The sequence below is a fragment of the Anolis carolinensis genome, chromosome 2 (genome assembly GCF_035594765.1).
Source record: "Anolis carolinensis isolate JA03-04 chromosome 2, rAnoCar3.1.pri, whole genome shotgun sequence".
Lineage (NCBI taxonomy): Eukaryota > Metazoa > Chordata > Lepidosauria > Squamata > Dactyloidae > Anolis > Anolis carolinensis.
The window spans coordinates 210,437,582-210,453,865 of NC_085842.1; the positions used below are offsets into that span (position 1 = coordinate 210,437,582).

The following is a 16,284-nucleotide window of genomic DNA, read 5'->3' on the forward strand; positions in this document are numbered from 1 at the left end:
GATTCTGTAGCTCACTTGTCGATGGATGTCCAGAATCAGCAGCATCCACCGCGGTCCTTTTTATCCTGGGCGACGACCGAGCCAGTATAGACTTGGTTTGATTCTCCATAATGCTAATGGGTTAGGTGCTCTTAGTTCTGGAACACAACACACCAGACATCACAGTTGTGGAAAAGAAAAAGGTTTGAATCATTCATGTTGCCATCCCAGGTGACAGTCGCAATGACGAAAAACAACAGGAAAAACTCAGCCGCTATCAGGACCTCAAGATTGAACTTCAAAGACTCTGGCAGAAACCATTGCAGGTGGTCCTGGTGGTGATGAGCACACTGGGTGCCGTGCCAAAAGATCTCAGCCGGCATTTGGAAACAATAGACATTGACAAAATTACGATCTGTCTACTGCAAAAGGCCACCCTACTGGGATCTGCATGCATCATTTGAAAATACATCATACAGTCCTAAACACTTGGGAAGTGTTCGATTTGTGATTTTGTGATATGAAATCCAGCATATCTATCTTGTTTGCTGTGTCATACAATAAAATAATAATAATTTATTAGCCACCTTTCCCTGCAGTTTGAGGCTTAGGAACAGACAGACCCAGCTGTGTCTTGCATTTAATTTGTACTGTTTCCACTGTATGTATGTATGCATACATGCATTTAAGAGGCAGAAGCAGGACAAGGGTGTCAAGATTTAGCATCTTTGATACAGAACCCATAAATGTTTATATAAAGAGCATGGCTTGCAGCAGTGACAAAGATATGACATTTCTGCACACTCTAGGCAGGGAGGGATTTGTAGGAGAGAGCCCAAAGATAGTAATTAAATTTACACATGGACACCAGTATTCTATTTATAATGCTTCCTGTTCTGGTAACCTATTTGGGAGGGCAAGATGATGATGATGATGATGATGATAGAGATAGACAGAGACAGAGATAGAGAGAGATAATTTGTTCAGTTTGGGAGGAATTAGATAAATTATACCTCCCCAGACTTTGTAGAATCACGCACACCACCTACTGGAGAAATGCAAAATGGCAATTTCTTTATTTAACATGTCAGAAGCAAATTGAGGATACAGTTATAATGTATTTAAAAAACACAAACAAAGTTAAACACTTGGCATTATACTAGATTTCCTTTGACCAGAAGCTGGCCACTTGGAGTGCCTCTGGTGTCACTGTGAGAAGGTCCTCCACTGTGCATGTGGCAGGGCTCAGGTTCATTGTAGCAAGTGTTCTGTGGTTTGCTCTTCTCCACACTCGCATGTCGTGAACTCCACTTTGTAGCCCCATTTCCTAAGATTGTCTCTGCTCCTTGTGATGCCAGAGCACAGTCTGTTCAGCCGCTTCCAAGTCACGGAGTCTTCTGTGTGCCCAGCGATGAGTTTCTCATGCAGTTTATCAAGTTGCTCATGACACACACAAAAAGTCACGGATTAAGGTTCCAGGTTTTAGCCTGCCACTTTTGGACTCTTGCTTGCTGAAGTCTTCCTGCGAGTATCTCTGTGGATCTTAGGAAGCTGTTTCTTGATTTAAGGCATTGGCTTGCTGGCTGATATTTGAACAGAGGATGGAGCAGAGATGTCAACGCCTTGGTCCTTTCATTACAGGCTGCTATTTCCCGATGGATGTCAGATGGTGCAATACTGGCTAAACAGTATAATTTCTCCAGTGGTATTGGGTGTAAACATCCTGTGATAATGAAGCATGCTTATTTAGAACCACATCCACTGTTTTAACATGGCTGGGCATGAGTAGCAAAGCTCAAGAGCAGATGTCTTCATTGTGTCTGTGATCCTCAGGTTGTGCCAGTCAGCTTTCATATGAAATTGCAATGATATTTAGAAACAGAATTAAAGAGCTGGAAGAGACCACAAGGGCCATCCAATCCAACCCCAATCTGCCCTACAGGAACACAGAATCAAAACACTCCTAAAAGATAGCCATTCGACCTCTGCTAAAAGGCCTCTAGAGAAAGAGACTACATCAAATATGCAGCAGCATATTCCACAGCTCTTACCTCCAGGAAGGTCTTCCTAATTTTTAGATGAATTTTCTCTTTTTGTAATTTGAATCCATTGCTCCAATGTGTCCTAGTCTCCAGAGCAGCAGAAAACAAAGTGCCCCCACCTCACTGTGATATCCTTTCAGATATTTAAATATGTTTTTCATGTTCCCTCTCAGCCTGCTTTTCTTCAAGCTAAACGTCCCCACTCCCTAAGCCATTCCTCATTGAGCTAGGTTTCCAAACCTTTGATAATTTTGTTCGTCTTTCCCTGGACACTATTCTAGTTGAGGTCTGACCAATGCAGAATAGAGCAGGATGATGACTTCCCACAATCTGGACAGAATGCTGTTATTGATGCAGCCCAAGTACTTAGTTAAGGTTTTTGCAAATTAGATTGCTCTCACAGCTACTCATATAGAGCAGGTAGGACATGCTGAATTCAGTTTGAATCTGTCCTCTGCTGTGAATGTATGCAATTCTACAACATTCTCATCACCTAACTTATGTAATGGGTCCAGTCTACTTCTGCGCCAGCATTTAAGTGCCATCATGTGGTGGAATCCTCCCATTCTTCTCCTTGATATTACCAAACTCTGTATTCTTCAAAGTATTTTTTTAATTACTTTTTGCTTGGTCTTGCTGAAACTACAAAATTGATATTCTGGAAAGTGTTAAGCTCCTTCAGTGAAATAAGAGTTCCATCAAAGACAAGAATCTAGCCTGTTTTCTTGTGTCTGTACCACAAAGGGCTAGGTGAAATGGCCCTCTGTGATGTCACTGGATTGGCTGTTGCGAAGTGAAGTGGTCCTCTGTGATGTCATTGGGAAAGAAATGTGATATGTGTATGAGAAAGGAAAGAAGGAAGGAGACATAAAGACAGCCTATTTGGTATTGGTGATATGGTTACATGTTTTAATTGGCTTTTAACTGTATTTATATGTGTGAAGAAGTGTATAATTATATTTTGTTTATAGATGACATGTTTATTGGATTTTGTTTAAACAGTCAGGTTTGGCTAAAGTTTAAAATGGTGAGTATTTGAATTGATGATGTATGGGGGAAGGTAGCCATCTTAGAATGCTAGAACAGGTTACCCTAGCAACAGGGGCGGAGCTAACCGCCGCCTGGAAAGGAAAAGGGGGAATGTTTTAAAACCCAGGCAGTCTGTGATTTTCTAGTCACAGTGGAGGATCTGATTCTTGTGAGGAGAATCAGGTTGGCTCAAATAGAAGGATTTGAGTCAGATCTAAGTTGGACCAGACTAGGCAAGTTAGGTGACTTGTCTAGGGTCATTTATAGAGCCTGTAGATTAGGGAAAATTAATCCCAGGGGATCCAGGAGGATCAAGGTTTAGTGTAATCTAGAGAAAGAAATATTTTGAAAGTTTGACCACCTCATATCCGTTTGTAACCATTAAGTGAAGTGCCTTTAACAAGTTATATGAAACCATCAAGCTCTGTACCTGCAATAAACTTGTTTTGATTTTATTCTAACCAAGCCTCTGTCATACTCTTATATTAAGTTAAGCAACATCAACATCTGAAGTGGAACAAATAGAAAAAGCTTAAAAGAACCAGTGCCATCCGCCTGACGTCTCCTCCATTGGTGGCAGCGAAGAAGATAGTCAAACAAATAATTAATTAACATCATCTCTCATAAGACATCTTTATTAAGTGGTGGTATCTGTGTGTATGTGTGTGGGATCGAAAGGATTCCATCTCTGTCACACATTCCTGTCAGACACCTCACCTCTACATATTGGTGGCAAGCGGAGGGATTCAAAAGGGATTCCATTCCCTGTCACCCTCAGCATCCCTACAATTTTGGTGGCAGTGATGGGATTCTAAAAGGGATTCCATTCCCTGTCACCCTCAGACCTTTACAATATGTTTTGATCTTAATCAGTTATTTTATTGTGTATTGTTTGACACAGAATGTTTGCCAAAGTTGGAAGCCACTCTGAGCCCACCCCCCCCCCCCCCCCGGCGTGAGAAGAGCAGGGTACAAATAAAGTAAATAAATAAAAATAAATATCCACTATTGCTATGGAGATATAATCAGATAAGCCCTCTCAGAGCTGGAGAAGGGAGCAATTAGGTAGGCAGCAGCCCCAACGACACCTGGGCAACACCAGGTATATATGTCCTTGTAAAATACAGCAAAACTTGAAAGGGTTCATTATCTTTTCACTTCATTTATTAGTGAAGTCTGTGCTCTGGCACCATGGGATGCAGAGCCAACCTTAAGAAATGGGGCTACAAAGTGGAGGCCATGACATGAGTGTGGAGAAAAGCAAACCACTTACTACAATGCAGACTGAGCCCTGCCACATGCACAATGGAAGACCTTCTTACAGCGACATCAGAGACACTCCAAGTGGCCAGTGATTTTCCTCCTTTGTGGAAAAGTAAGAACAACAATGATTTTCCTCCTTCATGGAAAAGGGAAAAGGGAGAAAATAAAAACATTGTGACAGGATACCATTTTGGCTCGGTGCAGAAACAATTGTATCATTCCAGTAGCATCCACAGCCCCTTAGGAACAGCTAAGGAAACATACTTGGGGTATGGTGTCATTTTAACAAGAGATTTGCAGGTTTGGTTATCAGAAGGAATGTTTAATATAGTTTTTAGAGAACAAGATATATGTTATATCTATAGCTACCAAAAGAAGCTAGGATGACACATCTATTTGTACAGACATTCCTCAAGTTACAAACAAGGTAAGTTCTGTAGGTTTGTTCTTAAGTTGAATTTGTATGTAATTTGGAAAAGGTACATTTTAAGTGTAACTTCAGCCATATATATATATATATATATATATATATATATATAGAGAGAGAGAGAGAGAGAGAGAGAGAGAGCGCTACTATCCATATCCATGCCGTTTGCTCCCACCAGCTCAATAGATATCTTGAGCAATGATCAATCTATTTGCTCCCAAGGAACTGGGAAATTGATGCTTCTGTTCAATGTTTTGTTTTATGTCTGATATAACAGGTTGCATTTTTATTTAATTTTAGTTAAGTTTTAATTTGTTTTTGTAGGTTAGGATATCAATTTTTCGTGATTATGGGTGTATTGTTGTGTTTGGGCATTGAATGTTTGCCTTTTATGTTTGGAATCCGCCCAGAATCCCTCCAGGGGCAGAATATAAATAAATTGTTCTTCTTGTTGTTGTTGTAGCATAGGGAAGGATTAACACCCCTGTGGTGTTTGCTTTGCTGTCTGTGCCCCTGTTCAAAAGATTTCACCTCTCTTTCTGTCCTAGTGATAAATGGATTTTGAAAAAAATTGACTTCTTGTGGAAACAAGGATTGGCGATAAAGCTACAAAGAAGATACCTTTTCCAGATGATAACTCTTTCAGGAGTGAATTTCCCTTCCAGGGGATAATTTCCCTTATTTCCAGTTGTTCTTAAATATGAGTCATTTATAAGCTGGATATTTGTAACTCAGGAACTGCATACACACACACACACACTGTATATACTCGAGTATAAGCCTAGTTTTTCAGCCCTTTTTAGGGCTAAAAAAGCTCCCCTCAGCTTATACTCGAGTGAGGGTCCTGGCCAGGTTCTATTCAGGTCAGCTTATATTTGAGTATATAGGTATTCAGAGTTGGACAGTCTTATCTTATTAAAGTCTTATTATGATCTTAAATTACAGTTTTATATAAATATTCAAAAACATTTAACCTACTGATGCCTCAAATAATGCAATTTTATTGATATCTATTTTTATTTTTGAATTTGAGCTGTAGCTGCTGCATTTCCCACCCTCGTCTTATACCCGAGTCAATAAGTTTTCCCAGTTTTTGTGGTAAAATTAGGTGCCTCGACTTATATTCGGGTCAGCTTATACTCGAGCGTATACGGTATATATATTCTCTTATAGACTACTTTTCTTTCTTCTCTTTTTTCTAAAGCCAAGATCAGCATGGGAAATAATGGTAAACACAGTGCTGTAATTTAACACCAATTACCAACTGGCAAGTGCAGCAGCAATACAGACAGAACTAAACTTATAGACCAGCACAGAAACATTCCATTATGTGTGTATGTATATATGTATGTGCCTTCATGTTGTCAATGTATGGCAACCCCATTAATTTCATTGGGATTTTCTTAAGCAAGGATTATCATTTGCAATTGCCTCCTTTTTAACTAGGTGAGGGAAAATCTATCAAAGTAATCCCTGGGATGGCCACATGGCCTCAATGGCTGGAAATGATGGAAGGGATGGCTCAGCATATGTGGTGGTTTCTGATGAGGAAAGCCTGTAACAAATTCTCACGTACCACGCGAAACCGATGAGTGCATCAACCAAGAGAGAAACAAGCTTACCAAAAGGGTTTTCAGTTTCCATGAATTTATTTTGCAAAAATAGAAAAGTCCCCTCTTTTGCGGCACAGCTGGGAGCGCAGGGGCAGCAGAGATTCCTCTAAAACACCATGGAACACTGGTCTGTAAACATCAAAAAGGGCTTCACCCTCTTTCCCATCCCATGCCTCCCCCCTCCCCTTCCCAGCAAACAGACCCCATTTTTAAGGCCTAAGGCATTTCTTTAATTCATTTTGGCAGCTTAAAACATTTGGGGGAGAAAACTAAACAGTTCAGCAGAGCTCATGCTCCTTGGAGTACAGTTTCCCCTCACGACCTACTTCACCCTGGCCTAGATGAAGGCAAATAAATAATTCCACCCAAGCATTGCCACTTTCATAGCCAACAGAGGACAGCAGCATCTTCAGATTTCCCCCTAAGGCCCAGCAGAGGTGTCTCAAAGGCACCAATGCACCTTTCTAATGTGGAAGCAAAGTCCTGTAGCCAAGGGGATTGCCTGCTTGTCTTTCCTGCTTCAGGGTCTGCACGGGACAAGGAATGCAGTGGAATTGTTGGTGTTGCATGCCTTCAAATCCTTTCTGGCTTATGGTGACCCTTTCACAGGTTTTCCTGAGGCTGAAAGTGTGTGCCTTGCCCAATGGGTCTTCATAGCTGAGCAGGGATTTGAACGCTAGTCTCCAGAGTCACAGTCCCACACTGAAACCACTATTCCAAGATGGCTCAGGGGTGGATTAGCAGCAGCTAATGATGAAACATCAGCAAAGGGGATGATATGGTGTCATATCCACTCCTCTGTAGTGTTACGGTTTCACTCCTTTCGTATTACTAAAACCAGTGTGAAACCACCACCAAGCTTTCTGCAAGACTTCTGCCCTCCAGTAATAAGAAAGAGCACCGGTTGTCTCTTTATTTGGTCCACTAGAATTGCAGTGATGAAGCAAGGCAAGTTTCCTTGATTTTTTGGGGTGGGGTAGGAAACTGGACCAGTTCCCTATTCCAGAAGGAGTCCACTACTCCCTCTCCATCAAAGTGCTGGGGAAGCAAAATTGAAGGCCAGTTAAGACCAGCCATGCTGCATTGCCATCACCTCCACACAACCTTTGTGGAAGATACAACTGGCTTCTTGGGGGGTGGGGTGAGGGGTATTTCAGAGGAAAGCACTGTGAAGTTCAAGTCTTCCCCTCTGCACGCCTAACCTCCTCCTCCGTATCTTTGGCATTTAGTGTCATTTGGGGTCTGTTGCCCGGAATTCTTAGCACCAGGGTCAAAAGCATCCCAAGCAAAACAGTGCCCCCTCCCAAACTGATACCCATTGGGAATGGGGAACCTGTGAAGGATCACTGGTTCCCCCTACACCTCAACAACTCACTATGGGATTGATCTCTGCCTCAAAGAATAAAACATTAGCAGTTTATACAGCTAACAAAAAGCCCCTTCCCTCACCCCCCACCCTCTCAATGCACATTCCTCTCTCACACACACTAATTCTATCTCTCATACACACACACAAATCCACATCCCACTGGAATCCATAAGAGATGAGTAACAACCCCATGGGCACCCACAGACGCCCACCGCAGGGATGTGCTATGTTGAAGCCCTCCTGGCTTCACTCTCCTTATAACCCCATGGTCATTGGTCCAAGTTCCTTGGGTGTGCAGTTGGTCAGTGGTGGGCTCTGCTGGTGGCGTCGGTAGCCAAAGGGGCATCCCTCGTGTCTTCAGAAATGTGAATAAATAGTGCCCTGGATGGCTGGAGTTCTTAGCTTGGGAGGCTGAAGGGCACAACTGACCTCGAGCCAAAGAAGGCGGTATGACCAAGAGGGTCCAAGACAGGTTGTAGTCTCCCTCTGTCAGGTCTTGAGGTGCTCCTCTCCCCTTTTTTTCCTCTGTGGGGGCCAGGGGAATTGCACATTTGGAGCTTAGCCCATTTCAAAAGAGAGGGTTCTCAGAGTCTTAAGCCCCTTGGGGACTTCTCAGTCCTAAATATTTGGCTTGAGATAGCCCGACTCAGCCGGACAGGCAATCAGGCAGACTTTGGCAAAGCTTCAGGGTTGGGATGGGGCGGTGGCAAAGGCTTCAGAATATACATCCAAGACCCCATTGGGAGGAAAAGGGTTAAGGCAAGAGGCGTACAGCCACATCCCCCCACAAGTCACCAAACAAAGCAGAGAGGGGAAGAAGGGCACCTCCTAGTTGGTCTTCCATGTTGCCATTACACCCTGCTCTGGCAGATGGGCCATGAGCAGGAAAGGCAAGCGCTTTTTGTTCTATATATATATATATTAAGAGTCCTGGAGAAAACAAGCAATCAGAAGGACGGAGGAGATACAATGAAAAGGTGTCCACCCCCTTCACACCCCAATGGCCTTTCCCTGCTTAGATTTTGTCTCTCTGGAGACATTAAGGGGTCTCCTCTTGGCTCTTGGTGTCAGCTGGGCTCTCCTCAGTGCTGGGGGGTTCAGCCACTGGCGGTGGCTGCGACAGCTCATCCTCAAACATTTCGGGATTTTCCAGCATTTCTCGGATGAGTGGCGGCATGGGGCCAGGGATCTCCATCTTCAGTGTGATGGCTCGTTCAGCACCTGTAGCATTGGGGAGATGAAGAAGAAAATTGTAACCAGGGACTGGGCATTGTAGCAGGAAAGTGTATGAGAATAGCTTGTGCTGCAAAGCTGATGAGGGACCAGTGTTGCAAGCACATGGCAGGAGTCTTTGCACTGAATCCAGGATCAGCACACTGCTTGCAAAAAAAGGGGAGGAAGACATGGTTCATGGGTCATATGTTGGAATTCAACGCCACACTGCCCAAGTCTGCCGTTCTCAATGAGAAGTAGTTAGTTAGCTTAGAATAAAAAAGGTAAAGGTTTCCCCTGATGTTAAGTCCAGTCATGTCTGACTCTGGGGGTTGGTGCTCATCTCCATTTCTAAGCCGAAGAGCTGGCGTTGTCCATAGACACCTCCAAGGTCATGTGGCCAGCATGACTGCATGGAGTGCTATTACCTTCCCACCAGAGCGGTACCTATTGATCTACTCACATTGGCATGTTTTCAAACTGCTAGGTTGGCAGAAGCTGGAGCTAATAGCGGGCGCTCACTCCGCTCCCGGGATTTGAACCTGGGACCATTTGGTCTGCAAGTTCAGCAGCTCAGTGCTTTAACACACTTCACCACTGGGGCTTAGAATAGGATGAGGGAAATCCCTTTTCCCCTGACTCCTGTATGACAGTTGGAAAATATCTATTTCTTCTCTCCTCTCTGTTTCTGCTCTCATTCTGGATGGTTGTGTAGAATGGACTTCCTCTTTGGATCTGAGTGTGTGCTGTGTGTTTTGAGATCTCTCTCTGCCTGCGTGTCAGGAGAGATATAGTGCTTGGAGATTTTCCCTCTCTTTTGAACTCTAGAGAGATGGGGTTAGTTATAGACTAGCTAGTAAAGGTAAAGGTTTTCCCCTGACGTTAAGTAGCTAGGACCCAGTTATTTACTATCTAGAAATATAGTTATTTTAATGTAAATAAATGTTTTGTAATTTTAAAGACTGAACTCTGCATCTTTGCCTTCTAAGCTCTAAAATCTTTACAGCCACATGACACTTCACACTCTGCTTGCTGTAAGCTGAATGCTCAACCATAAGTATCCTGCTTTTGCAGTTTTTGGATGCTGTATTTTTAGTGCAGTTTTCTCTATAACAGAAAATCCTAACATCATATGCCATCACTTCTGTGGTCACAAAAAAAGTCATTCTTTTACTTGCTATTGGTGTTGGTTGACCCACCACAAAAACTAGTGGGTTTCCAGCACACACAAAGGTCTTTGGTTTTAATTGAGGTAAGGAGATCAAACCTGAAAGATATTCCTGTTTAAAGAATATTTTTTAAATATTTTTTATTTTTATATATTTTTTTCTTTCTTTTCCCCCCTTTTTTTCTTTTTTCTTTTTTTCTTTTTCTCCCTCCCCGTCCCCCATCTTTCTCTCTCCTCGCTATTTCCTACTATCTCTTAAGTTATTATTTGTTCTCCCACTTTCAATGTACTATATTCACATGAAATAAATAAAAACTATTACAAAAGAAAAAGAAAAAAGAATATTCACTGGAATTCATCATTGCAGGTATAGGTGCATAATCAGTAATTGTTTGGTAGTCACAATCCCTATGTGCTCACAATCATGGCACTATGTCTACAATGGTAAACGTCCCCCAATACTTCATTAGTGGGCAGCAGCAGCTAAAAGCAACAGTGGTCTGTCCTCCTGTCAATCAGGACACAGCATACTGACATTTCCAACCCTGATCTTCCCAGTGATCTCAGATGCAAGGAGGCACAATGACAGGATCGTTCTTCTGATTGTCACTCTAGAGTACGGTGTGTGGAAACATCAGTAAGTGGCACCCTGGCCTACTGGAGATCAGACTTCAATTGCTAGCAGCAATTGCTGCTTAATAATGGAGAATTAAGAGGTTAGAGTTGGACCAGGCCATGCTACTCAGCTAAGTATACTTGATCTAAGGTTGGTCGTAATAACATTGATAAGCTCCAACATTTTTCATGGACATGATGGTCTTCAGTCACAAAAGCCATTTCCAATCATTCCATATTACCATGTCAGAAGTTTGGATAGATTCACTGGATGGCCACTAAGGCTTCATCCAAAGGATGTCAAGTATTCACAGTAAATGGCACACATTCACCACTGAAACAAACATAAAGTCCAGTGGCCCTGCCTGTGCTTTTGTCTATGGAAACTTTCTAAACGTGTCTGTGCTCACCTTTGGTGCTGATCCCTCGCAGGTCAGTGATTTTCATCAGCATGCGAGGGAACATGTAAGGCTTGTTGGGCCGACGTCGGCGAGCATAGATCTTCAATGCCTCCAGCAAGGGCTCCTGCAGCTTGTCCACTTTTTCTGGCTCTTCCAGGTCCATTCGATCTGTGGAGAAGAGAAAGCCATGGAGCACTGCTTGTCGGTCAGTTTGTGTTTGCTCTGCTGCTTCTTTTGAAGGATGACTTCATTCTTTTAAAGGAAGGCAGGGCAGGAAATGTAATAAATATATCCTTTCACCAGAAGAAGTTGTAGCAATGTGAAATCTACATACTTCTGTCCTATAAATCTTCTGCCAGTAATCTCAGCTTTCATCTTCAGATGAAAGATTCCAAGAGAAAAGATTTTTCTGCTTGAGGGCAGAAACTTTAAATGTTGAAGGCAGCAGAAAGGAGCTAAAAGGGGTTTTTATTTGTCAGCAAGGCAGGTCTTGCACAATACAGTCTCTGCCTCTGTCACACTTTCCTTACGTCTAGCCCATATTCCTACCCATTTTCCCTAGTGTCCCTACCAAGAGTCATATGACAAACAGGAAATATAAACATCCACATTACACTATTGTGCTCTTTTGGAATCATCAGAGGCATTTGCCTGCCCTTCAGAGAGATGCATGCTTGTTTGCAATTTAGGAGTGAACATAAATTTACTCAAGGGAATCAAGTCAAGAACATCAGAAGCTGACTTACAGTGGGCTCGATCCTCAGTCAACATAGCCACATCCAGTTGACCCTGACACTCTACATTCTCAGGCAGGACAGCCTGATCTTTCCCAGATAAACTGAACTAGGAACCTTCTTCATGTAAAACACACACTTTTCAAGCTCAAGCCTTCCCTTTTCCTTAGGGGATTTATTTATTTATTATATCAGAAGCGAATTGAGGGTACATCTTTAAGGGATAGTCATTGTCTATAATCATTTCTCTGACCACTGAGAAGCTTTCTGATCTTGTGAAGTCTCTATGAACAGATAAGATTTTCATAATTGGAACTGTGCTCTGTTGTTCCTTTTTGCCTATGTGCAGTCATAGTCTTTAGTAGGAAAGGGGACTTTAAAGGTCTGACAAATTAGGGATTTATTATACAAGATAACTCAGCACCCATGAACTCAAAAAATGGGCATCCTTTAAAACCTGGACACCAATCCTCATGAAGCAACCCTTGGGGGAAATGTATCAAATTGGCATCCATCACTTGGGCTTCATTGGTTGTAAAATTTGGGACAAGGATAATCCTGAAACTAGATATCAACATAAGGATGATATAGAAAAGGTTTTAATCTGTGCTGTTAAATTGTTTTGGGTCCCACACTGGGAGAAAGGAATGATACAAATGAAAGTTTCCTTCTCTTTGGACAATATCACACTACACTGTTAGGTAAAGATTTTCCCCTTGACATTAAGTCTAGTCGTGTCTGACTCCGGAGGTTGGTGCTCATCTCCATTTCTAAGCCGAAAAGTCGGCGTTGTCTGTAGACACCTCCAAGGTCATGTGGCCGGCATGACTGCATGGAGTACTGTTTCCCGCCGGAGTGGTACCTATTGACCTACTCACATTTGCACATTTGCAACCTGGCAGTTGACAGAGACTGGGGCTCACCTTGCCCCCTGGATTCCAACCACTGACTTTTTGGTCAGCAAGTTTAACAGCTCAGCAGTTTAACCCATTGTGCCACTGGGAGCTTGTGACATTACTCTACTTTAATTTCAACGGCTGCCTCTAGTAGATTTCTGGGATTTGTAGTTTAGTGAGGCCCAGGCGCTCTCTGGTTGAGAATTGTAATGGGCCCTCACTAAACTGCAAATCCAGGATTCTATAGGAGGCAGCCATAGTAAAGTGGAATAACAGTGCAGTTATGTGATACCATCTTTTTTTTTATTCTCTTATATCAAAAAGTGATTCTTAAGATAGTTAATATGAAGGACCATCAAGGATTTTGTTCCCAGCACCAACATCATATCAATGTCCAAAGTCTAATGACTACAACAACTGCCTTCTTTTCTGGAAACTCTTCAGACCAATAACCAATAGACTACACGCAGGAACTGTACTACATGCTCCCACTTTTACAGAGTACTGATCTAGAGCAATCTTTCTGGAAGAGCAATACTATAAATCCCACCCCCCTCCAACCAGCCTGGACCTGGAAAATGTGGAGTTGTAGTCCAATACCTCTATTCCATTAAGCGTGACTGCAGCTAGGCAAAAGAAGGTAGACACAGCTGGCACATTTATCTGTTTCCTTAAGCAGCCCCATAAACTATGCTTTCAAACAATCTGTTTGGAAGGATCAGAGAGTTCTCCTGGAAGAGGCACTTCCTTTATCCCCAGCCCAGATGGGCAGAGCTTAACATAAAGCCTGCAGGGTGGTGATGAATTCAACATTACCTCCACAGATGAGGCAGATGGCGCTGAGCAGTCCTGTCTCCGTGTCGTCCATCTCAAGAGGCAGCAATTGCCCAGCAAAGGCAAAGACCAAATCAGTGAGGGGCCCAAATCCAGCATTGTGCATCTGTGTACGGTTTAGGGTCAGCCCATCTGAGAAGGTCATAGTGTCCTGCTCCGGAGTGTAGCGGGTGCAAATACGGAGCATCTGAGCATGAGAAGAACAGAGAAGATAGTCAAAATTATTGTTTTGGGGAGTAAGAACTACTCAATGTGAATCCAGGTCTACAAAAAAGGTTGCATCATGTACTTCATTACTCTGCATAGGGCAAAAAACAAACAAAAACAAAACAAAACAAAAACAGTAGAACCTCAGGCTTTCAATGATGTTTTGATAGTAAACCCTACCCACAGTAATCTTGGAAAATGTCTGTTGAAACCCAGGAAGCCAAAACGCAGAGCTGAAAAGGCACAGGATGGGGCTTCCCGACACCTTGTCTGGCTCTTTTGCCATCCCTTTCACCCCCAATGAATAGAAGGGTCATTCCATGCCAAATGGTCTAAAATTTTAAAAAATTCCTACCATCATATTCTCCAACTTTGTTCAAATTTTAGCTGTAGCACCAGTCAGGTGTTAAACTAAGTTTCACTAAATTTGAGGTCTCTAACTGCAATAGTTGCTGATCTGGACCCCCTTATCTGAAGGGTAGTCAGTCAACGTGTGCACAACATTTAAGAAAATGCCATTTATGGGATCTAATAAAATTGAAAGTGAATGTATAAGAATGGCTAGTATATTGAAATCTTGTACAGTTTTTTCTGCTGTTTCCAATGAAATTAATTTTAACATTATGGATGCAAAATCCAATCAAACACGTTGACTCAAAGTGTACATCAAAATGTGTTGCGACAAATTTTGACCAATATTCAGACTGCAACAATTTCCATGCAAATGAAGATACGGATTTGAAATTTTGACCAAGCATTATGCTTGTGCTGGACATAATACTGGCAAATTTGCAACTACCCATAATCGATAACCAGGCCTGTAGCGAGGGGGGGGGGGAGTTTAGGGGTTCAACCCCCCCCCCCATTTTTCAGGTTAAAAAAACAACCTGGTTTACTCATGAATTTTAACTGGTTAACCAAATCCCCATGCTCTAAGTCTATGAGACACAAAACATTAAGAGTCCCTCCAGGTACTATCTCAAGCAGATATTGACATGTCTGTAGCCAGGGGAGAGGGTGCTAGGGGTTCCCCCCCCCCCAAATTTTCAAAGCCCCTCCCAAAAATTTTTTCTGGGTACTGCCCTGCCTATAACCACCCTGCAGGATCTCTTCAAATTTGGCACTTTTGGCGCAAATCATAAAATCTACCAAAGTTCAAAGCCAATTATTTAAACTGTCTACCTGATTATGTTTATGAATAGCATCATCTGAAAGAGAACATTTTGCTCTGTAAAGTTGATGTTTTTATTTTGCAATGTGACCATTAAGTATCCATTTACTCAGGTCAAATTATGTTATATTTTGTGCATTTATGCATTATGTTTTATGCATTCTCATGGTCCTGCTAGTTACTGAATGGCTATCGGGCATGACCCCTATGGCGATGGGGATGTTGGTTACAATGTGATATATAACATTTGACATTTGGAAATATGATGGTGGCATGGTTTAGACCACTTGGCATGAAATGACCCAGAAGTATCCCTATTCAAGTCTAGGCATAGTTTTGCTCTACTGAGACACCTTGGGGGAAGGGGGATCAGGTTTCTCTTCTTATTCCCGTGACCATTACAATGCACACAACCATTTGCAAATGCAACTCCTATGCACACCTACAACAGTTGGACACAGGCATCCCTCCTCCCCTCTTTTCTCCCTGGCTCCCACTGGCTGTTGCAGCTCAGCCCCTCACCAGGATGTCAAGGCAGGCTGCTTTGAGCAGAGTGATTTGGTCAGCGATGGTGAGGGTGGTAAATCCAGGCAGCCGTTTGGCAAACTCCACAATCTTGATGATGCACTTGGTGGCCAGTTCACTGAACTTGTCCCACAGCCCCAAGTCCAGCTGCACCCTGTGATCCGCACTGGAGTTCTGGATGGGAGGGACAAAGGACAAAAAGATCAGGCACAACTGTCGCTACCCTCCCTTCATCATGTCACTCTGTGTGTCAGCATACGCACTCCGTTAGAAGGGGGATCCCCTTGCCCCGTCTCATTCCCAACAGTAGTCACCCTTCCTGTTTGGACCTTTACAGAAGGGGTGGGGGGGAGGGGTGAAACTGGACATTAGTCTTTAATGTTTCTGTTTTTAGTGCCAACACAAAAAGGTGTAATCCATTATTATTACTGTAGATAGCAATCTTTCTCTGTCCTCTCTCGTACTTGCCATTTTCCAGTTTACCCCTTCTCTTAAAAAAACACACCCTCCTAAATAAGCTGAGATACAAAACTGGGTACCAACTGACCATCTATAACTCAGGATATTCACATGCCCCAAGCAATTTACATAGGGTTCAAACAACTTCTAGAGAGGATATATTTTGTCAGCTACAGGTAGGTGAAACCATGAATAATAGTCCCATGGCTACAGGAGGTACTGAACTTATAAAAAGCAATTTCTTTCTATTAAAACATGTCTTGTGGCTAGTACTCTTCACAATTAAAAAGTAAGTCAGTACATTGCCTTTTCTTGTGTTAGTTTTTTTAAAGCTAGGTTT

At 42.6% G+C, this 16,284-nt stretch overlaps 1 protein-coding gene across 4 annotated transcripts in view; it reads right to left on the reverse strand.

Moving 5' to 3' along the window:
• Positions 1–6,370: 6,370 nt before the first annotated feature.
• rarg (retinoic acid receptor gamma) overlaps positions 6,371–16,284 on the reverse strand; it is a 157,635-nt gene continuing 147,721 nt past the window's right edge. For all 4 annotated transcript variants that reach the window (XM_008103590.3, XM_008103588.3, XM_008103589.2 and 1 more), the window contains 4 exons: positions 15,483–15,659; positions 13,565–13,769; positions 11,128–11,286; positions 6,371–8,943 (listed from right to left, as the gene is read on the reverse strand). In XM_008103590.3, coding sequence (XP_008101797.1) covers positions 8,762–8,943; positions 11,128–11,286; positions 13,565–13,769; positions 15,483–15,659 — 723 coding nt within the window. In that variant the 3' untranslated portion in view covers positions 6,371–8,761. The remainder of the gene's footprint in view (positions 8,944–11,127; positions 11,287–13,564; positions 13,770–15,482; positions 15,660–16,284) is intronic.